General features: G+C 43.2%; 2 protein-coding genes across 7 annotated transcripts in view; one reads left to right on the top strand and one right to left on the bottom strand.

Moving 5' to 3' along the window:
* nid2a (nidogen 2a (osteonidogen)) overlaps window positions 1–23,392 on the bottom strand; it is a 53,202-nt gene that overhangs the window by 17,133 nt on the left and 12,677 nt on the right. The window contains exons 1-15 of one of the 3 annotated variants that reach the window (XM_034605694.1): window positions 15,683–15,769; window positions 12,747–12,871; window positions 11,443–11,660; window positions 10,509–10,694; window positions 10,207–10,323; window positions 3,819–3,920; window positions 3,579–3,718; window positions 3,372–3,498; window positions 2,940–3,266; window positions 2,447–2,558; window positions 1,756–1,795; window positions 1,542–1,651; window positions 1,310–1,443; window positions 1,097–1,208; window positions 65–265 (exon numbers count right to left, since the gene is read on the bottom strand). In XM_034605694.1, coding sequence (XP_034461585.1) covers window positions 65–265; window positions 1,097–1,208; window positions 1,310–1,443; window positions 1,542–1,651; window positions 1,756–1,795; window positions 2,447–2,558; window positions 2,940–3,266; window positions 3,372–3,498; window positions 3,579–3,718; window positions 3,819–3,920; window positions 10,207–10,323; window positions 10,509–10,694; window positions 11,443–11,660; window position 12,747 — 1,927 coding nt within the window. In that variant the 5' untranslated portion in view covers window positions 12,748–12,871; window positions 15,683–15,769. Of the gene's footprint in view, window positions 1–64; window positions 266–1,096; window positions 1,209–1,309; window positions 1,444–1,541; window positions 1,652–1,755; window positions 1,796–2,446; window positions 2,559–2,939; window positions 3,267–3,371; window positions 3,499–3,578; window positions 3,719–3,818; window positions 3,921–10,206; window positions 10,324–10,508; window positions 10,695–11,442; window positions 11,846–12,746; window positions 12,872–15,682; window positions 15,770–23,392 lie in introns of those variants that run through there. The other 2 variants (XM_034605701.1, XM_034605709.1) reach the window with 2 other exon arrangements.
* On the top strand, window positions 15,822–23,357 carry ptger2a (prostaglandin E receptor 2a (subtype EP2)). Of its 4 annotated transcripts, none has more exons than XM_034607431.1 (5): window positions 15,827–15,899; window positions 16,253–16,427; window positions 17,176–18,095; window positions 20,791–21,392; window positions 21,426–23,357. In XM_034607431.1, exons 3-4 carry the CDS (start codon window positions 17,271–17,273, stop codon window positions 21,076–21,078), a joined length of 1,113 nt encoding a protein of 370 aa, XP_034463322.1. In that variant the 5' UTR covers window positions 15,827–15,899; window positions 16,253–16,427; window positions 17,176–17,270; the 3' UTR covers window positions 21,079–21,392; window positions 21,426–23,357. The 4 variants fall into 4 exon arrangements, with proteins under 4 accessions (XP_034463337.1, XP_034463322.1, XP_034463313.1 ...); XM_034607439.1 differs by having other exon boundaries at window positions 15,832–15,899; window positions 16,278–16,427; XM_034607446.1 differs by lacking the exon at window positions 16,253–16,427 and having other exon boundaries at window positions 15,822–15,899.

The raw sequence follows: 23,392 nt of genomic DNA, 5'->3' as shown, positions 1-23,392 counted from the left end.
TTCAGGGAAAAGACGCCAGGAAATGTTACATTACGTATTCGTCTCTTGTGGTTGTCATGGTTACCGGATGGGTAGTACTGGTAGGTCTCCTTGAAGGGGTCCATGGTAACTTCGGAACCAGGAGGAAGGAAGGGCACGCTGCCACTGACGACAGTATCCACAGTGAGGTGGTTGTGGTCGTCAAGGCCACGGCCGGTCTGAAGGATTGACAGATGCTCGTTGCCGGGGTAAAAAATTATCTCTGCACGCCGCGTGAACTCAGCACCTGGAGACACATTTAGTCAACGATTCAATCAATCAATCAACCAATCAGTACTTCTTTTGTTTAAAAAAACAACGCTACAGCAAACCTCCGCCAAGGCTCAACGCTTATCTCGCCATTATAAAGAATTAGAAAAGAAAATCCTGCATCCGCCAATTTATTCCCTTTCACTTAATTGGACTCTTCCTTGGTCTTCCTTCCACCAAGTTTCACTAAAATCTGTAGTTCTGTAGTTCCTTTGTCATCCTGCTAAGAGACAGACAAACGGACTAACGCAAGAAAAACATAACCTTCTTGGCGGAGGTAAAAAGTTGAATGTTTGCAATAGATACATTTACACAGAGCACATAAACACAATCACGTGTGTATGTGCCTGCGCACACACACACGCGCACACACACACACACACACACACACACACACACACACACACACACACACACACACACACACACACACACACACACACACACACACACACACACACACACACACACACACACACACACAGATGTTTCCTATTAGACAGGGGAGGTGGAAGCCTGATATCACATCATGTCCCTGGAGACATGCAGCTGGCTGGGAGACTGAAAGCTCACATACACACTCATGATGTCCTCGCTGTAGAGGAGTTTCCTCATCTGTGCACAGATGTGCTCAAGAGTCAAGATGTACAAGGCAGTACACACACACACACACGCACGCACACGCACGCACGCACGCACGCACACACACACACACACACACACACACACACACACACACACACACACACACACACACACACACACACACACACACACACACACACACACACACACACAAACTGTTTACCTGCAGTCTTGAACCCAGCTTGACTGTTGGGCAGCTCCAGAGCAAACAGCCATCCAAAGAGCTCTCCTATTGGTGCAACTGGCATCAGAGCCCAGCCCACTGGCTCAGGTACCTGACCAATCAGCACAAAGTTAAATATGTATAGATAATGGATGGATACACGATGATGCAACATAAATTCTAAAAACCCAGATATAAAACTGCAGATCCTACCTCACTGATAGCGGTGTACGCTCTCCCATCTCCCACCACGATGTACGCATGCAGATCGATGTTGTTCAGTTTCACTGGAGTCGAACCCACGGTCACGGTGCCGCTCACCTTACCGCTGACGCGCTGGGGAGCACCTGGAGGAGCAGCACGGGGACGACACCAAAGATAAAACAACTCTGACATGTTCATGACTGGATAATAAAAGTAGAAATAGGGATAACATGTACGTTACCCTCAGGTAGACAGTGGCGTCCGTTTCCATAGAAGCCAGGCTGGCAGTGACAGCAGAAGCCTGTGGCGTAGTCGGAGCAGAATGCATTCTGGGAGCATTGTTGCTGGAATCTGCAACAAGAAGGAGACGGAAAAACAATTCACATTTATTAATGGAGACTTTGAAAATTTGTACGATTGTGTTAACATGAGCATCAGATGTAGTTTCCACAAACCTGGCACATGTTTCCTTATTCTCTGTGGTGTATTGAATCACTGAGAGAAGAGAGAGAGCAGAAGACATTTATATCATTACTATGCTTCACATATACAATGAATATATAGTTAATATCCTATTGTCTCCTATACAAGAATATACCAAAGTATGATGAGGACACTAAATACAGAAGACCAGAATCAAAATAGAGACCAAATTAACAATCTGTACAAGGTGCAACATCCTCTGTCCATACTGTTGATAAAACTGTTGATAAATAATATGTTGATAAAACTTGAGGAGGACTTGTGCTGGACTCAGATTCACCACATGGATCTTGCACAATACATACACTCATTTTTATGACTTTGGAAAAGGATAATTGTTGTGTTCCAGTTATTTTTTGTGCTCAGTAAACAGTTGAACTTTACAGAGTGGTCCTGTGGATTATTTTGTAACCGGGAAAGACTGAGAACACATTCTTATTTACAGCAAAAGCTTGTGGGAGCAGTTGCAGAGGAGGGAGTGTTGAACACACACACACACACACCTGGGAGCTGCCCAGCACAACGGCAGTATTGTACTACCAGCTGCTGAGGCGCTCTGCAGCAGAGGGCGAGGTAGTCGTACCGTCCTCTTTCTCCCAGTCACCAGCATTCATGCATTTGCACGGTTTGTTTGTCTGCATATGCATTTGGTTTGTCTCTTACCTCCTGTGTCAAAATCAACATCCTCCTCTTCCACGCTGACCACATGACCTCCGGGGGAAAGACGTGGTTCATTTCTGTGAGGCGGGTACACGTCCACCACCTCCAGAGGAACCTACAGAGGCAGATACAGGGGAAACACGCTTGTAACTTCAAATATGTGTTACTCAGAGCCAAGCCAATACTTTTTAAACTCTCTCCAGATGCTACAACCAGAGGGCTGTGATCTGCACATACTCAAATTGTATACACAGTATGGAGAGTATCATGATCATCAGCTTTGCCAGCATTTGTTGATGCTTCGATAACGTCTCCAAAACTGCATTCCACCATAACCTCAGATGAAAGAGTGACTTCAATTTTAAATCATTACTACAAACCTCTGACTGCACTGTCAGTAGAAAATTCAGCTTTTTTTTTTCATAACCATTGCAATAAGTAACGTTTCCATATTTAAACATGTTTTACAGAAATAATACTTTCAGGGAAATGTTACCTGTGGTTGCTGTTCTGGAGTCTGCTGAGCGCCTCTCTCTTCCACTGCCTCTGGAGCATAGGGAGCGTACTGCCTCTCTGCTGGCTCCACACTGTACCTGGGGTCAGAGGGCAGCGGTGCATCTTGGTTGCCATGCGACCCCTGACGGCCATAGTCTTGTGAAGGAGAGGAGGGAGCGTCAGGACTCGCTGGTCGAAGAGACTCTGAGCGGTCACCACCAGCAGGGGCGGGCTGGAATTCAGCGTCCTCCCCTGTCAGAGGGTAATCGGGCTCAAACGTATTGTATGGATATCCCTCAAACTCCCCATACTCAGGGGTGGTGGTTTCCTAGAAGCACAAACCATGACTCGAGATCAGAGGAGTTTCCTGCCGATTTTATCACAAGAACAAATGGTGACTGAGAACTAGGATAAATGAGAGCAACAGTATTACCCGGAGGAGGCCTCCGGTTGGCAAGGTGGCAAGGAGGCCACCGACGGACGCAGGAACTATGTTGTCGAAAGAGTAACCGTTTCCAGTGTGGAAGAGCCATATACCTGGAATTCCTGTGTTACCGACCCTGGAGAGAAAGATACCAGGCTTAGTCTCAGGTTAGTTACAGTGTTGTGTTCTAGATTTGAAAGGAAGTTTGATACTTACTGGTAAAGGTTTTTAACACTCTGCTCGTCCCCTGTGACGCTGTAGTGAGGTCCCTCCGTTCGGGAAAAGATTAAAAATGTAACTTCTCCTCTGCTGAATCCAACCCTGGCAGGAAGCTCTATCTCAACATTATAGGACTCCTAAAAGCAGAAGAAGAGTCAAATAAACAGTGTAAAAAAGTGTGTGACTGTAGTCGTACAATGGCCAAGCTCAAATTAAAGACTTATCTAGAAACTTCACCTTGGGTCGTGTGCCGAAGAAGTTCAGGCCCCCTTCAGGATAGAGGAAGAGAACGTACGAGTTTGTCTCATCATAACCGATAACTGCCTGGAACGTATTGACCTGAAGGGAAAGACAAGAGACAACAGTGTGAGACAGACGGGGACCAAATCTAGGAAACCATTGCAATGTAGCTTCAAAAGGAAGCTTTGGAAAAAACACAGTGGATTGGAATGACTTTTTTTCTCATATTACGACTTTATCCTCATAAATTTGCGACTTCTATTCGGCTCTGCTCGTCCCCTCCTGTGTTCAGAGTCAGCCTCAAATTATTCTAACACTCACTCCTCATATTTAAACTTCACACCCCCCCCCCCCTCTCCTCCTCCCCGTGTCTCCTTCCCTTCCTCTCTCATCACTCGCTCCGCTGGGATTCCTGTTTAGACTTCTCACCCTTTACCGCACCCACCTCCAGTCACCAGCGTTTCCTGACACAATGACCCGAGGGATGGGACTCCACAAACATCTGTTTAACACTGATTAGGGTGAATTAAATAAACTGATGGATCCACTAACTTTTTCTAGCAGAGCCTCTTTTTTTTAAATGGATGATTGTGACTTGCAGAACTTTATTTCCCCACATGTGTCATCCAACCCACTCTGCCTCGCAAAACCACAGTTCAGTGAATGAAGGGACAACTGGGAGTGAGCCCATGTTGTTTTCCTTTGGGACACAATCAGATTATCTCTCTACACACACACACACACACACACACACAAACCGAGACAGACACACACCTCGCTCTCTCAACCCCCCAGCCCAGATGTTCATCTCCACAGCTGTCTTCCTGTGTGTCTGCTTTTCTTTCACGACGATGTTACAACATACACACATTTCTCATTACAGCGTGCGATATCGGGTGAGCGCACACACACATACACAAACACAGATGTCCCTCCACCTATGTTCAGTTCGTTCCTAATTGTTTACATCAACATCTTTAAACAATCTTGTTGTTTGTGGGCTAAGAGGACTTTGTGGCCTCTGGGCTCTGTCTAATTACTGGTGGTGGTGGGGGGGGGTCTTTCTTTTTTTCAGTCTGTCTTCAGGGAATGAGGAGAAGACGCTGGAGCTACGAGAGAGGATCTGCTTTTTCTTTGTCGTTAATATTCCCTCTGGACGTTTGCATTCTCCTCTCCCGCCATCCCCCCTTTCTTCTCGGAGAAGGAGAGGTACACCCAGATAGAGAGATGGAAGAAAAGAGAGTCATGTGGAGAAAAATGAGGAGATACAGTTTCCATCCAAAAAGAATATGCGAGTCGTGTGTTGGTAATTCTTCGTTTCCCCGTCTCAACCATGGTATTTAAGTTCCTTTCCTGTGTTTATTTTTCTCTGTCCTCAGATAACATTAGTCCTGGTAGTTAAAGTGGCTGCATGGAGGCCAATGGCCATCACCACCAGTTGAACTTCTCTGCAGACACTCGTGTTCCCTCAGGTTGATAATTTAATTAGTGGAAATCAGTTTTATTTTCATATTGACCTACAGATGTGAGAGTGGAACTGCTCCTTACATCTAACACTTAGTAAGAAAGCAGAGCTGTGAAAATGTTGCACTATTCCTTTAATTTGTGTCTTCTTCTTCTCCTCCTTTTCCACCCCCTCCTCTCTCTGTGTGGTCACGCGCTGCGTCTGTCTCTGTGTGTAAAGTCGTCCTGGTGTTTTAAAGACTCACAGCTGGAAGACAACAAATTGCGGCCAACATACATCAAAGGAATGTGTGCAGCTTCAGTATGTACTTGAATGTGTGTGTGCTGTGTGCTCTGACACCCCCCCACCTACCCACCCACCCACACACCCACACAACCCTTGACCTCCCTAGAGGCACTGTGTCACACCTTTTTTAATTAGCGTCCTCACACCGATCAGACACAAGCGTTAATCGTCTCCAGGACCAACAAACGTTTGTTGTCGGGGTCGTCCTCCTCATCGTCAGTCTGCTGCACGGTGGGGGTGTGACCGTCTGGAAATACCCAGCATCTCACATGAGAACACTGTGAGCTCAGTTGGATCATCGAAGAGCTGCCAGTGACAAAGCTACTTGTTGTTGTTGTAAGATTTTATTGGAGGAGACAATTTTCAAAGTCCCACGTTGTTTAACCTCATTTCTCTCTCCTCCATTAGCTCAGATATGCACTCAACTCTTTCTCCGACCTGCCACCTAATAAAAAGTCAGCAGAATGTCCGAAGGGGCACTAACCTGAACTTCTCTCCTTCTCTATCGTTTTTTATTCTTTATATTTTTCATGTGAGCAACCAAATGCAACACTATGAATGTTTAACACACCCTGTTCCCTGTGAGGGAGCGTGGCCATTTGGAACAGCTCCGAGCACTTTCACCTCGTCGTCCGCTCTCGTTCCTTTTGACTGCACCGCTGCTTCAACTCCAAAAGTTACTGCCACAGAACCCCAGATTAGAAAAAAACGGACAAATAAAGTTGGGTTTCAAAGTCGGACACCTCTTCTGCGTCTCAAACTTGTGGATCCCAGTGTGTGTGTGTTTATACATTATACAGTTTTAATGTGGACGTGCTCTGATTAAACTGAATAAACCAAACATCACCACATCGGAAAGAGCTGCAACATGTATTCAGTTTCACTTGTGAAAAAACATTAAAATTGTTTCTGCTGAACAACAGATGCTGTCAGACTCACTGCAAAACAATTTCATGGAGCAAACCGAAAATAGAAGTTTAGCTTTTTTAGTAGTGTTCTTTGCCAAAACGAAATCAAGCTGAACACAGTTACGTTCTTGTCTCCATGAACGACACTCGCTGCAACAAATGCTCTGTGTCACGTTATAATTATCTGGAGCTGGATTAGCTGGATCCCTCCCTGGTGATCCCCGAACATTCCCAGGAAGAGCTCAGGATGAGTTAATGTACTACACTTGTCTGTTGGTTTCTGGTTTTCCAGCTTGTCGGCCACAAAACAGCTGCAAACAGGCAGCGAGAGACGGAGACCAGCTGCAGTCCAGTTGCCAGCCTCACCAAAGTGCTACAAACGGAACTGCCTACAGCGTGGGAACTGGCATGCACACACATACACACACACACCTACACACACACAATACAGCCCAGGCTTGTGGCCAGGAACAGTCCAGTCAGTATTTCGCTGTTGCCATATGAAAATCCCTTCCTCCTCCTTTCCCCCCTGATATAACTTCAGTTGAAAAGGATCCTCTGCTCGTCTGAAGCTTGAGGAAATTGTTCGACATGAGGCTTCAAGATCAAGAGCACATTTTCTTGGATACTGAAATTTAACGTGAACATCTTTCTTGCATCTTTCAGACGGGTAAGACTGAGCTATTAGTTAAGCCATCCAGATTTTTAAGTCTCAAATTTGCTCCGAGGACTTTTCGACTACTCCTAAAACGTCGCTTTGAACCAAAACAATCTCTCTCCACGTGAGCGTTTTAACTCGGTTTCCGTTTAAATCCACATCAGTACTAACACGCCATGTGCGTCCCGCTCAGGTCCCGCTGGACACAGGAATAGTCGCAGATTGCTTGAAAAACATCTCGTCTCCTGCACGTATGTCTGTTTCCGTCCAGACGAAAACGCAGCCCTGTAGCAGAGCTGATGCGTTCTCAAACTAAAACGCTGAGATGTGGATGTAACCTGAGCTGCACAGCCACAAGGTGAGGTCACCTCCTCTGTTTCTGCTACAGACGTTTGCTCCGTGTCACTGATAAACAGAAACGGTCTCATGGCATGTGGACAGAATAACATATTATGAAAGCTGAAGTTCAGTAAGGGTCTGCTTTGAACCAGGATGACCACAGTTCAAGGGATACCCCCGCTGCAAGGGGGCCACAGAAACAACAAATAACGAGAGGAGAACAGAAGAGAACAGAAGATGTCTGCAAAGTTCACGTCCTGCCTCCTGTACGGTTCACTCACCTCTGAATGTTCCAGGTATTTTCCTGCAGCGTTGGAAAACTAAAGAAAATGTCCCGATGTTAACTCTTGCCAAATATTTCTGAGACATCAAACTATTCCTTTTATGTAATGATGAATTCTTCTGATGTGGATGAAACCACGTTTATTTACTACCTCAAAAAAGTGGATTTAGTTTTAAGTTACTTTTTTAGAATAATGGAATTAATGGTAGTGGAAGATTAACATTGTAAGAGCATGGAGCAATATGGGAGGATTAGTATGTAGCTCAGTGTAAATCCTGGTCAACATCAACATACAGAGGGTCATATTCTCCCTGTAAATGACTCTGGTCATTAGTAAATTCAGCGACATGGTAGCAGACACAGTGTGTGTGTGTGTGTGTGTGTGTTTAAGGTTTCAAGTGAAGCAATTACATTCCAATTATGATAATAGCTTCTTAATTTCATAGAAAACACAACCCCACTTCTCAGCAAGTGAACCTTTGGCTGTTTTTCTGTTATTTCTCCGCTCGCTGCTCCTCTCATCTCCATATGCGACCCCCAAACACTACAGACTCTGTCCCCCTCCCCCCCTCCCGTCACCCCTAATACACATCCTGACAAACACACACCTCAGGTTAATCAGTTCACACACACATACCACTCTACTCCCAGCGCACCCCACCCAGCACCTCTGGCTAATCACTTCAAAGGAAGATGCTATCAGTCCGGAGAAAGACCCACTGGAGCAAATCCCGGCCGAGATCCGGACTGCTTCCATCTGACAAACTGCACACACTCTTTAAATAACCAAACAGGTTCCCTCCTTCCACATGTGAAGACACATTGGATTTAAAGACGTGGGCATCATCCTCTAATCAGCGTTTGGCCAACAGTGGAATGGGACTTAAAGTCTCTGAGGCTCGGAGAAGCTGCAGTCACCAAATTGTCCATTTGGCCGCTAAGCAATCAGATTATTAGGAATTTTGTTAGAGGCCTAATGCTGCTTATCCTTTCTGGAGCTATTTGCATGTTTAGCTTTTGATCAATCAGGGAGAAAGATGAAGGCATAAAAGAGAGCAGGCGATGGGAGTAAAGAAAAGGACAAACACAGATGAGAGGGAGGGACAGATGCAGAGATCCCCTGGCATTCTCACACTCCCTCCATCCCACATGCTGCACACCAGGAACAACACAGCACGGCTTCTTTGATCGATAAGTTCACTGGAACTGGTAGAAGGCGTCTTTCCCATTGTTTAACCTATACAATGGGATTAATTAACCTCCTCTAGCTAAGCCTGTATTCTGCAGGTCTGTAATCATTATTTACAGGGAACCTTTCTTTACAGAACAATGAAGTGTGGTTGTTAAGAAAACAAAGTGTTAAGTAGCTTCAATTCCAATTCCACTAATTTAAGTTTACTTTACTAAAGACTTAAATATCAAAGACATTTCAGATACATTAAATCAGGATATTTCAGCTTCTGCTGCTTTGACTGTGTTTTTGTGACAACACAACAAATATAGGAAGATAAATGAATAATTGATAGATATTTACTTAAATCCTGCTTTTACAGGCACGTGGAGATATTTTCTGCGAGTAACTTCTGTCAAACATGTCCCTTCCTCTCAGAGTCATAACTGAATCACGTCTGAACACAATCTATGTAGTTCTTAGACGTACACTTTCTGAAGAAGTTCCATTCATTCACTTAAAAAAAGAAGAGTTCCAGTCACAGATGTCTGTAAGTAGATGGATATTGTTAATTGCTAATTTTCATAAATAAAAACCTGGGCTCAGGGTGTAGCCCACGGCTGACCGACACCACAGCAACATTATACTTCCTGTTTACATTTCCCTAAGCCCACTAATTGTGGGAGCTATAATTAGAAAACGGAGCACGATTGTGCCCTAAATCCAAGTCAAACAAAAATAAAAGAACAATAGGAGTTTAAAAGCATTTTAAGAGGCATTTGTCTCAATTTTGCCTGAGGCCCTAAGAAACATATTCAAACTTTGATTGGTGAAATCCCCACCAAGGTGAAATTCCTTTAGCGGGACCTTTTTATTGAAATCCAAGTTATTGATTAAATGTCTGACGAACAGGGAGGGAAGTAATGTCCAACAGAGCGTGACAACACGAAGGGTCGAGGCATGTTTGTGTCTACCTGTGTGTGAATTGCAGGGCGGGGGGGATAACGAGTTGGGAAGGGAGGGGACACTTTGATGACCCTGAGAGATGACCTCTAACCCCTTCAAAAGGTTAAGAGGCAGATTAGGAGGGGAAGGGGGATTACAAATAGACCCCCCACCCAAGGCTGATTACAAGTGATGCACAACCTCCAGGAATTTGGGGCTGCGTGTTTCACAAGACAACACATTAGCAGAATATCTTGAGGTGTTGGCGTGACTTCTATTGGTAAATGAATACACATAAAGACAAGGAGGCCTCATCCCTCCACGGTCTTACCTTGTTTGAAGGACCATTGGTTCGGGTTTGCTCCTCATACGGCGCCACGTTCTCCCATGTTGCCACCACAGCGTGTGTGGGAGTGAACCATGCATCTGGAAACCCTCGGTGTACTTCCTGGGTGAGCAGATGAATGAATGAATGAATGAGCGATGGAGGGAAGGAAGGAGAAAAGAAAAAAGGAAACATGGAGTGAACAATGGATGGAGAACTGAAAGAAAGGAAGAATCCAAATCTGGAGTTAAGCACTGCACAAGAATACTCTCAGAACTGATTTCTCTCTTTGCTGTGGATAGACAGACCTGGGCCACTTTGTTGAGCACGCTGGGTGTTTCTGTCACCCGGTAGTAGATCTGTCCTCGTCCTCCGCTGGTGTCGATGTCGGCCAGGAACGGAGCCACCACAGGGAAATCTGTGGGGAAGCCGTCGTCAACGTATTGCTTTTCCATCGGCAAGTCCTGGGCGGATATGATTCCATTGGTGGCCACCTAGAAGCACAGAGAGTCACAGATTGATGAATCCTGCAGAACCACTATCAGGAAACCCTCATGAACTTGTATCCCCTAATAAAGTAATTGTTTGATGCTACTATTATGCTAATCCACACATTAATTAGAAATTTACACAAACAAAACATCTGATTTGATAGAATGTGATGCAAAGTAGTTGAATGTAGCTCAAAGTGCAACAGCTACAGGATTAAAATGCTGCAAACACATCAGTAATAATAATAATAACATAATAACTAAATATAAAACATCGGAGGCAAGAAGTAAATTAATACATTAGCATCTAAAGGGTAAAGACAACAAACTGCTAAAATAATGCAACAACATTTAAAGTGTAAAGTACAAACATCCTTTAATTCTACTTATGCGATAATGATTTTTACAATTCTTTCTTTACTATCAGCCTGTTTGACGTTTGCAGATATTTGAGCATATAGGAGATACATGAATGCTGAATGAAACATGCAGGGAATGTAAATATGTAAATACACTGTAGAGGGGGGAGTTTAGATGTGAGTGAAATCTAATGCACACATAAGGAAGAAACAATAGAAACATCTGCATCAGCTCATATTGAACCAAGAGTCACTGCTGTGATTTAACAGAATAATAAAAGCTCTGCTCAGCTGCACACATCACCTGCAAAATAACAACGTTAGAAACTAGTTGCACAGCCGGAGAATAAAGTTCCGAGCATTCAAAGGAGTGTGAATGGACGTGTACTTACATAGAGCTGAGTGAAGAGGGAGTTGTAGAAGTATAAGGGTTTGGTCAGGGTCAGAACTCTGGAGGTTTCATCGTCGCCCTCAGTCAGAATAGAGTCTCCACTTAAAAGGCCATAAGGGAACATGTCAGCCCTCTGGATGGCTGAAACCACACTGCAGCTCCAGCACAGCAGACACACGGCCAACGTTGCCCCTCTCTCCATGACTGTAGAGCTCTGCACTGTGAGGGATCAGAAGCAGAGAGGCTCAGATGGACACTGAGAGAGAGAGGGAGCAGAAAGAAGAAGGAGAACTCAGTGCTCCTCTGCACAAGCCCCAGAGGAGGGAGGGAGGGAGGAGTCTGGACTCGCTCTGATTGGTCGGAGGAGGGTTGAGTGACAGCGGGCCCACTGCTGGATGCAACATCTGGCTCGTATTAAAGAAAAGACAAATAGAGCATTTTTAATCCGGATGTAACTCTATCTGTTTCACAACAATGAATAAGACACATTGTGAAACCTCTGCTTCACACACACACACACAGGTTTGTTCAGCTGTACTTGTCAGGACTTTTTACATTGACTTCCATTCATTGTGGAGAGTCTAACTAAACCTTTATCCATAACTTTAACCATGACCACTTCATAACTAACCCCCACCGTAACCTCACCACAATCCACATGTCACCACTAACCTTAACCAGGACCTCAGACATTATGTTAAACCTCATTAGGACCATGAGCTTTGGTCCCCATGAGGTCTACTGGTCCTGACAAGGTTAGTGTTTCATACTGGAAAAGGCCATAAAGAGGAGAGAGAGATTTATAGATAGATTATTCATTAGTGTACAAAACATTACAGCAGCTTTTCATTTGATTTTATATGATTCACTTATTGAAAGTTAGTGAACCTTTGAACACTTGTTGTTGTGTGCCACCTGCTGTCTGAAACAGTGTACTGCAGGATGCACAAACTATTTAAAAAATGTAATCTACAACTGAAATATTAAAATGGCATCGACATATGGTATTACATTATAATCTTATTGATTAAATATTTTCATTTTTTAACATATATTTTAATTTATCTGTACTCTTTTTACTCGGTTTATAATGTTTAGTCTTTCCTTAATTTGAGGAAGTTGTGCGTTTCCCCTTGTATAATTACAACCTGAACATCACACAACACCCAGAAAATCACTTCAACAGTGACCAAACATGGAAGAAACCAGGAAGAGAAACGTTTTTTTAACTGAATGGACAAACTTAACAAATTTACTTTATTATTGTGGCTATAGCATGGAAAATATTAAAAAAAATGCACCTACTGGTTGTGGCATCCTGTCCTTCATCAGGGCGACTGACCAGAAGTGAAGGATGAACAAGACATCGGCCTGGGAGAAAACAGGAAGTGACATCGTGGGCTCCTTATCTTAACAGACAGAGCAGGTGACTGAAATGAGAAGAAAATCCAAAAAGTGTTTTGTTAAAATACTTATACTAATACAAATGTTCACATATTAACTGACTAGATTTCAGTGGTCAAAGTTCAAAGGTCATTGTGACCTCATGAGACTGGAAATACAAATGTCTGTGGACCTGCACGGGTTGTCTGAGGCAAACAGCTGCTGGGCGTTGATTCCAGTTCTATTTTACGACAGTGGGCTGTGATTCAAACCAGACAGAGATGTTCAGCTAAGTGTCGAGTTCTTCACTGGCCACGTCAGTCACCTGACTTCAGTCCAGCTCGGCATGTGTTGAACTGACTGGGGACCAGACTCGGGGGAACGAAGCCCAGACGGCTGCAGTGCAGGTTTCAGATCGTTCTCTGCTGCAGAGGAACCCCCCCCCCCCCCCACAGGCAGGTGGCTACAGATTGAGTCAAACAGAGTTCAAGACATATCTCAAAGATAATCAAAGATAAGGGCAGAGGCAAAGGGTGTGTTTCAGTTTACTTGCATATATTACCTTGCTTGCTAAAAAAATTATAAACATTAAAAAAAAAAATATTGAAATAAAAAACATGTATGTACATAAATTGTATAAACATGAACCAAAATATTCATATTCATCCTAAATTCAACTTCTGTATGTTTGTACTTACACAGAGTGACCACAAGGTGGAGGCAAAGGCCAAGTGAATGGCAGCAAAGTATATTATAGAAAACTGTATTTAGTTAGTGTGTTAACGCTAAAATCTATATTTTACTACGTATAAATATGGATAATTTGTAACATGATAAACTCTAATAACAAAATTAATTTATTGCCATTCTTGTGAACCTGATGCTTTGCTGACATTGTTTTTTGCAACAGAGAGAGAGACACTAACAATAAATCCAGCCCCTGTCAGCACTCTGACTGACGCCAGGCCTCAACAAAGGCTGTTTACCAACTACTGTAGGATTAGTGAGCTGAGCCCTGATCGATAACAGAAGAGACAGTGAGGATCACTATCTACAACTCAAGCTTTTATATCATTAACGTTCAAAAATCAAGTGGCAGAGATTTTAGCTTTTGGATAAAAAAAACAATGATGGAAGGAAACTAAATCCTAGGAAAAGGAAGAGAAACTAAGGGAACGGTCGGGAAAAGAGAAAATCTAGGGAAGGATAGAAACAAGAGAGGAAGGCAAGAGAAACAGACGTTTTTTTGTCTGTGAGGGCAAAGAACAAGGTCAATCAGGCATGGAGAGAAATATAGAGCAAGGGTAAAAGGAGAAAGACAAATAGGGAGAAAGAAAAGCAACAGGAGGAGAGAGGAGGAATGAAGCAGGGTGTAAAAATAACCTTCAGAATGAGTCCGGTTGTAGAATGTGACCCTGTTCTGTAAGCACCGCTGTGTGTTTGTACCAGTAATGTGAGTAATATGAAAACGTGCACGGTCGTGGTGGAGCAGGAAGAGAGAAGGGCGGAGTGGGACAGGAAGAAGCGATGGCATCATAATAATATGTCATAATTAAGAATTCGTTAATGGAATAAAAGCCCTCGAGTGTAAGTGTCGGCATCATTTCCAGCTTTCAGCGTAAATCCAGATCATTTATTCAATTACATTAATTTATATTATTGTTATCGTGTGCTCAGCCTAAAACATCCTGACAAGACAACTTCTATTAAAAGAAAAAGAAGAGAGAAGTTACAAAACTAATAAAAAGTTTTCTCCAAGAAAAAACGTTTAAGCACAACATAAATTTAAAAAAACCTTCTACTCTGTCATCATCAGTGCAAAAGAACATTTATGGATTGTGACATCATTTAATGTTATACGTGATTCATTCTCAACCTATTAAATCACAACTTGTCGTCCTCAGGGATGATTATAAATCCTCTTCCAGGGAAAGGATTTGACTCATAGATTTACTGTAATATAAGATTCCAAGCCATGAGTGTGCTTGATTTGAATACATGTCAGAATTTTGATGTCTTTTTAGCCATTTTTAACCATTATAATAAAATAATATACTAATACATGAGCAGATGTTGCAGTATGATCTTCTGGAGGGATTGATTAAATAATAAGAAACGCACAGAACAACCCTGAAGGTAAATGTGTTGTATTGGCCATGTAGTAATCATAAGGGAGAGGAGATGCTGTCGGTTAGAAGACGGGCAGACATGTTGGATCTGTCACCGCTTTATGAAGTCAACTGCCAAAGACCAACTCACATTCATCCCAATGGGAGATCCTCACATATAGGAACTCAAACACACATCTTTCACACTGGAGTCAAAACCCATACTTTGGATGCCATGGTTGCACAGACACACACACACACACACAATCATGTGCACAGGTCACTGAGGGTTGCATATTCCCCAGAATATCCCGGTTCACATAAACAGTTTCTATTTCACTTCTTTTTTCCCACCATTGTTATTTTTAGTAACTGAATTGATTTAAAATAAGTTCAACTTAAAGGGATGTGAAGGCGTATAAATATAATAAAATGGTCAAAGGCAACTTACTTGTCAATTCTGCAAGATGTGCAGGATGTGGATTGAAATACAGTTTCTCTCTAATGCCCGGTGTAAACATAAAAGTAAAGAAAACATGTAAGTATGCAACATATGAAGTACTCAAGTGACACAAGTACACAACACAGTGAACAGTCTAAAGACTCAGGGAATAGACAGGATGTGAGTGAACTAGTGCACTAAAGGGATTGAGACGTGCAACAACACACTAATGAGGATAAAGTGGTGATTAAAGAAACTGTGTCTTTGGTAATTTACACCAACTGCAGCCATGTGAGGGTTGGGTGTACCTGTGACGTCACTGCCTCGGTCCCTGTACCCCGGGTCCAGTCATGGCTCGTCCCAGTGCCGCGCGCCTCTCCGCTCACACACCGCACCTTTTAAACCGGAGTGACTCCACAAGTGAAACTAACGCATTTATTTTTAACTGTTGGTCCCGTGCGACTCGAGTCTGGACCGCGAGACCGAAACAAAGCGTCTGCATCCCGGGAGCAGGTTGAACAAAAGGTGAGAACGGTTTTTTTCCGGTGCGTAATGCGGATGTGTAATTCGTAAAAACAATAGCCCGTTTCGAAATCTTCCGGTATAGCTTCTCCTCGCGCACTGCAACACGCGTGTGAGCGCTTGTGCAGTCTACATGAAGTCAAGTCGTGTGTTATTGGTCGATCTTCAATTCGGCATCAATCTCATACATTCATTCTGTATATAACTTTGCCTGTTGTCCGGAGAACGCAGCGCGCAACGTGAATCCAGGAGAGTCGCGCATTTTGTGCCAAAACCTCAATTTCTTACTTTTTAAAGTTTTTTTTTAAACGTAATCTGGTGTCGTTTGCGGTCACACCTGCGTGTCTCAACCGCAGCTTTTCTACCAAACACGTGCAACAGCTGGACACATCTGTCCCAGCTCTCTCGTCGTGTTTTGGAGGCGCGCAGCGGACGTGTAACCCGGGACAGTTATTGTGCGTGTCAATGACATTTGGAGCCATTGAACGCATCACCTGAGTGGAAACAAAGTGCTGCGGACACAGCATGTGGGTGAGTAACACACACACACACACACACACACACACACACACACACACACACAGACGATTATGTAGGACTGTAATAGATGGATGGCTGGATAGATGGATGAATGAAGAAGAGAAACTTGGGCTTTCACATCAGGAGCAAAGTTCAAGCGCAGGAATCTTTCAGTTTACGCAGAGGTAATCCCCCTGCTCTGTGTAAATGGGATCAGAGGAGCGACATGTTGGTGTTTCGTCAGCGATGTTGACAAAAGAGTCTGAAATAAGAAACACTTGCAAACATCCTCCACAAAAGATGCTGCATCTCATCTCAATAAGTGGCCATCAATCAAATGTTGTTGCCAGCTTCTCATCTGCAGCAAAGCATAACAACAAAATCAGGCTTTAGCTTCTGATTTGAAAGTAAAGAGTTTAAAATCACAATCTTCACTCAGGAGCAAAAATCTGTCATTTTCAATAACAATGTGATGTTTTATACATTTTTAAGGCTTATGTCAAGTTATCATTTTTTTTGATTAATTTGGGAATTGTATTTTTGTAATTTGTTGTTGAAATGCCAGACATTTTACCGAAGGTATTTATCTTACGATGGTATATGACAAAGAAAAGCATAACATTTTTGGAAAGTGGAATCAGCAAATGTTCGACATGATCAGTTAATCAATCATTGCAATTTTCTCCTGATCAACTAATCAATCAATCGATGGTGACAGGTCTGAATCTCACACATGTTCTCTCTTCCTCTCTTTTTAAAGGATGGCTGCAGACAACTACTTGATGACACCTTTGTGACACTCTTTTGGGATCAGAGACAGATTTCCTGAATAACATCAGTCAGTCTTCAGCCATAATGCCTTCAAAGTTCGAGCTGTGCCACACCCAGGAACACATCGACTCAGCCGAAAGCCCGTTGATCAGCGCCATCATGTTCGCCATGGGCATCTTTGGCAACGTAGCTGCACTGGTGATCCTGGAGATCCGGCGGCGCAGAGAAACAAGGAGCGGGGGCGCGTCGCGGCGAGCACTGTTTCACGTTCTCATCACGGTGCTGGTGCTCACGGACTTGGCTGGGACCTGCCTGGTCAGCCCACTGGTGCAGGTGGCATATTCACGCAACACCACCATGGTGGGGATGTCGTCTAAAACTATTAATGTGTGCTCGTACTTTGGTGTCAGCATGACCTTCTTCAGTCTGGCCACCCTGTCGCTCCTCTTCATGATGGCATTAGAGCGATGCTTTGCCATTGGATACCCCTACCTGTACACCCGACATGTCACCAAGAAATGTGCCTATATCACCATCCCATCAGTGTTTATGTTATGTGTGATATTCTGTCTCCTGCCTTTTGCCGGGCTTGGTACTTATGTTCAGTACTGCCCTGGCACGTGGTGCTTCATTGACATGAACCCAGAGCCAAGTAAGCACCGCGCGTACGCCAACCTGTACGCCACTATCATGTTTTTGCTGGTGTTGGCCATTGTGGCGTGCAACGGTTTCGTGGTGTACCAGCTTTTCAAGATGTACCAACGCCGCAAGAGGAACGGTGGCTCGGTGATGGGAACCATAAGATCCAACAATGACCGCAGAGTGATGTCCATGGCCGAGGAGGTGGAGCATCTCATCCTGCTGGTGTTTATGACCATCATCTTCATCATATGCACGCTGCCCCTAGTGGTAAGATGACATGACAAACACATGCTTTATTCTTGATGTGTTACTGTAGTTTGGGTGAACTGACCCTCATAAATCCCATAAATCCTTAAGTGCAACAGCAATTAGCAATTAGGTTAAATGAGCTCAATGGGTCAATGGGTCAATAGGTCAAAAAGAAGAAATTGATTTTCAAGTTCCATGGTACTGGGAGTGAGAGCATTACTTCCCAGTAACCTCAAACCTGCTAGCGCCACCCAAACAAACTTAGAATATATATTTGTTTAATTACTACAGAAAATAATCCTTAAAAATAACATTGACTTTGTGTTTTGACCGAGTAGCAGCATGTACAGAGAGAAAAGTGAAGGAGGCATGATGCTGACTCCTGTTTTCATCTGTAACCACCCACTGTAGATTCTGAAAGTGTCACTGTGGACTTCTAATAGGAAATCAATAGCTTCCCCTGCTGTTAATGATGCTTTGCACTTTACTGCAGACAACAATTATGGGCAATTTGGTTTGTTGTTGCATCGCAGTTGTGGCTTGAAATGCAGAGAAACCATCATCTCTGCCAAATTGTGCATCACACTGAATTTAATATTTAGGAAAGAGCTGTTTCCTCAGGAAACAGCTCTTTAGACGAAGAGCAGCTACTTTACTTTTCACTGTTAAGCTGATGTTCTAAGTATCTAAACTGAGCTCCAGTGTGTGAGCAGAGCAGCAAGGACCTGAGTTTCCTGTGCAGAGGAGCTGTGTCTATAAACAGATACAGACACAAGAGCCTGATCGATACTGTTTTGTTGGGTGAAGGAAATAATGACTTCAAAAAGGTTTTAAACCAACATGAGTCAGCCAGAAACATTCAAATCTAGATACGGCATTTCAACGAATTCATAAATGTCAACATGAATTATCTTGATAGCCAGTTGTCATTTCAGGTAAAAAAAACTAAACTAAATTAGAAGCCAGCTTGTGTTTCCCTCTGTCTGGAAGGAAAGACTAATTGTTTTAAAGATCATGATGAGGAGTCATCTTTTGACAGACGTAGCAACAGTGACAAACGAGTCTTTCACCTCACATCTGCTTTGAGGTCGCACGGCTTCTCGACGCTACACATTCAAACACACTAAATAATAAGAGAATTGCATAATTTATTAAGAGCATTAAATGTAACTCTCACGGGTGTCCAGCAATGTGATACCACAATCTGAGACACTACACACACAAGGTCATATTACATTTTTTCTGCCAATATGAAACTGATGTTTTCTCTGACAGCATTAAAAATTGAAAAGGCCAGACTGTTCACCCAGACATTGATGGAGAGGTAGAGAAAGACAAATTTAGCTACAGTAGCAGGATGTGTTTCAGTCGACTGTTCCATATACACTCACACGGGTCATGTATCACGTATCGTATCATGTCGTGAGTTACAGAAAAGCATTCATCTTCGACAGCAGAGGAAAGTGAGTGGGAGTTCACAGTTTTTGTTTCACACACATGCGAAGGTCTGTCACTTATCACAGGATTGATCACATGTGGATTCGTTTAGATTGTCACTGGGGTTGTTATGACTCATCTTTTATTCCAAAGGTCTCTGACTTGTATTGTTTGTTGTTGATTTTGGTGTCACAGTGATGTAACGTTTCCTAAACCAGTCATGGAACTAATTGCCATTTTAATGCAGTGAGAAAATGTGGAAAAGTGAAAAGAGCTGAGATGGAAGGATGGAGATTTGGGACAGTTGTTAAAGTCTGAAAGGGAATGATTCCACCATCGTTTTGTGTGACTGCAAATTGACCGTTTCCATCATTGCCATCCCAGGAAGTTTTTACAGGAATCAAACCTGAGCAAGTTCAGAAGAAAAGCTTCATAGTGGAGGACAGGAAACAGAGAATGAATAAATAGCAGTGAAAAGCTAGAAGACAAGAATGGGTGGAAGGTGGTAAAATGTCAGAGAAAAGAATATAAACAGTTGCAAGGTGGTTTCTTCCCGTCACATTTAACTGGATATTGTTCCTCTGCGACCCCCAGAGAGAACAGCAGCGCAACTTTCTAAACCCGTGATTGAGTCACAGCTTCCATGGATTGTCTTAATGCACTGGCTCCAAACCTTCACAGCTTCTCCTTCCAGCCCGTCACTGCAGTAGCTGATATCACTGACATACTTTAACCACAGAGAGGGAAACAATCCGTGAAGTCTGCTGCTCTTGGTCCATATGCTACGAGTAAAAACAGCTGGAACTGAAGCCTGTTTCCACTTGTTCCATGTGTAGGAGAGCAAGGTGGAGGTTGATGTGCATCTTCAATTTATTTCAGTCTTATTCATTACTACGTTTACCTCAGAGCAGCAGCCATGCCTGCTAACATGCTGATGTTCTGACCCATGAGCACACACGTACACACACAAACAGAGGGCAGCTGTGGCTCAGGAGGTCGGTCGTCCTCTAATCGATCCCCAGCTCCTCCCATCTGCATTCTGAAGTGTCCTTGGGCAAGACACTGAACCCTTAATTATCCCTGACGGCTGTGTTTGCAGCGTCTGAATGATGTGTGGTAGAAAAAGTGCTGTGTGTAGAAGTTGTAGATGGTTTAGTGTGGGATTTATTATCAGGATGCAAACTAGGATGTGGCTGATGCTGATGTTAAGAGTGGGATTAAACCCTGAGAGCCAATTTAACACGCCGCTTCTCTTCTCTCACTCCCCTCCGCTCAGATCCGGGTGTACATGAACTCCATAAACCCTGGTACAGAGTCTCACGGAATGGACCTGATTGCCCTGCGCTTCATCTCCATCAACTCCATCATCGACCCCTGGGTGTTCATCCTCCTCTCCCCCAGCGTGCTGCACTTTTTCTGGGCGTCGGCGTGCCGGGCCCCCATAGGAGCCTCCAGGGGCTCCATGTGTCAACCATCTATCAGTAAAACCAATACCCCTAACATCGAACTGTCTCGCAAAACGCTGGACTACACCGCCCATTTTCAATCTGTGGAAAATCTATGACCATAACACCACGTTATGGTTTGATATGTGTATTTATTGGACACGTGAACGGACAGTGTGATTTCTGCTTTCATGCACCTCCACATCTATTCCTAGTAGTGGGTGTTTTATTTATTTTTGGGGCGTTTCCATGAGATAACGGATCTTACTGTCTTACTTATCAGGCTCTGTCAGCTGGAGGCCAACTGCTTCTAGCATTTCAGTACATTGTATGCATGTGGAATGCACAGTGACTTCTCTAGAGCTTTAGGGCTGCATCCATACTTGATGTTTTAATTTGAAAACACATCAACTCAGCCACAGATAGGCCTGATGTCCACACTACTCTCTCTTTTACAGACGAAAAGGTAACAGTGTGGATGGAGCTAAAGTATTAAGTATAAAAGCTCAACATTGTGTCTCCTTTGCTGCTTGTGTGATATATCAGTGAATCTGTTAAATGGAAAAGGTTGCTGATGGGAAAGAATTACTTCTGGAATTGGGAAACTGCAAGAGGTATCTCGACTTTATCTCTACGCTTCAGGACAAACCCCAAAGGGAGGGAGAGGTAACTGCTGCTTGGACACGTCCTCACACATCTCTGATTCAAATGCTGCTTTTTCAAACCATTCTCACATTCCATTAATATGTAATTGTATAGAGATGCATATAAAATCAAGTAAATAGAAACAGAGCTAAATGTGGCACGTTCAGGTCACTTGGGATCACAATGATAGAAGATAGAATGGTGGGATGACACAGGTGTAGAGATATCTGAGGCACGTCTTTCTCTTCTCAACACTTCAGTGATCATGGGGTCATCATCTTGAGAACATTATCTTTTCACTTGACCTTTGACCTTAACCTCTGCTCTGCTTTGGAAACCCTAACCCTTCGCATTCCTACCAGATCCCTGCTGGATGAAAGGGAAATAACCACTTCTGGTACGATATGGTCATGACTTCCATCAGAGCGGTAAAGGTTGCTCATCATTTCATTCATCAGTATGTAGCATATGATATAAGATATCATTAGATGAGACTGCAATTCCCTTTGGACTTGAAAACGTCTACTTGTTGTATTGTTAAATGAGGGCAGATAAAACGCACACATAAAAGTTTAATTTAATTAGCTCACACTCACTTATTTATACAATTTGAAGTGTTAGTCCTCGAGGCGTTGGACATACACGGTTTATTAGGTACAACCAGCTAAAACTAGTCTAATACAACAACACTATACTGCAAACATGTTTCCTTTCATTAGGCCTTAAATGTCAATGATATAAACAGGGTGGATGAAATAATCGTAGCACGTGACAGTATTACGCAAAGAATTGGACAAATTGCACAGTCACACAACTTGTATCTTTATATTGCACATTTATAGAACAGCCTAATGTTGTATATAGTCTTTTTTATCTTATGTTATTTATTCTAGATTCTGTTTGATCATAGTAAACTTTATCACGGAGGAGGATTTACTGCAGGACTGCATTATTATTACCTAATAAACTGAGCAGCGGAGTGTAAATCCTCTGTTACTCTGTGAAAAGCGCCATTGTTGACTTTCAAATTGTGCCAAAGATCAGATCTCAGTTAGTCGACACGTCAACGTGGGGAAAAAAAAGGACGGTTCATCTGGAACCAATGATTTCCCCATTTCACAGCTCATATTAAAAGAACATCATGATTACAGTCTCTGATTATATCCTCGTGCTGATTGTTCAAATAGCAAGTTAAACAAGGCCAGAAACTGGAGGCCCACCAATAAAACTCCACGTGTAAAATCTCCCCTCCCGTACTATATCCGTCAGTATTAAAGCGTATTAGTGGACAGTTACACTTGGTGGATTTAATTACACAGCACTGTGGGGAAAGGGAACTGCTTCTATTCTTCAGAGAGAAATCCAAACTGTCTGGCAAGAAAATCCTCCGCCGGAGATTTTCACAGGATGTCAAGTCATGAGGCTCTAAAATAAAACCACCCATAATGGAGTTGTCCTGGTTACGCAAGATCCAGTTTGAATTGAGAGAGTTTTGTCCTCAAGTGTGAGAAGAATAGATTACAAGTTCTCAACAAGCCAGGATTTTTAGAGGAAAGCAGAAAACGTAAAAAAAGATCTATGAGCATCAGGTAAACTTTGTGGATGAATGACTTATTATTATATGTGTGTGTGTGCCAGTGTTTTTTTGTGAATGTATTTTTTGCAAATATCCCACATATGTGCCTACAATAGGTTTTGTGTGTGAGTGAGTGAGTGAGTGAGTGAGTGAGTGAGTGAGTGAGTGAGTGAGTGAGTGAGTGAGTGAGTGAGTGAGTGAGTGAGTGAGTG

Source organism: Hippoglossus hippoglossus, chromosome 2 (assembly GCF_009819705.1).
Source record: "Hippoglossus hippoglossus isolate fHipHip1 chromosome 2, fHipHip1.pri, whole genome shotgun sequence".
NCBI lineage: Eukaryota > Metazoa > Chordata > Actinopteri > Pleuronectiformes > Pleuronectidae > Hippoglossus > Hippoglossus hippoglossus.
The sequence above is the reverse complement of the archived record's forward strand: the minus strand, read 5'-3'. Positions and strand labels throughout refer to the sequence as shown.

Excerpts from the sequence above, each read along its gene's own strand:
- ptger2a (XM_034607446.1), top strand. The coding sequence starts at position 17,271 with ATGCCTTCAAAGTTCGAGCTGTGCCACACCCAGGAACACATCGACTCA. Across the intron at positions 18,096-20,790 it reads TATGCACGCTGCCCCTAGTG|ATCCGGGTGTACATGAACTC; the intron begins GTAAGATGACAT and ends CCCTCCGCTCAG.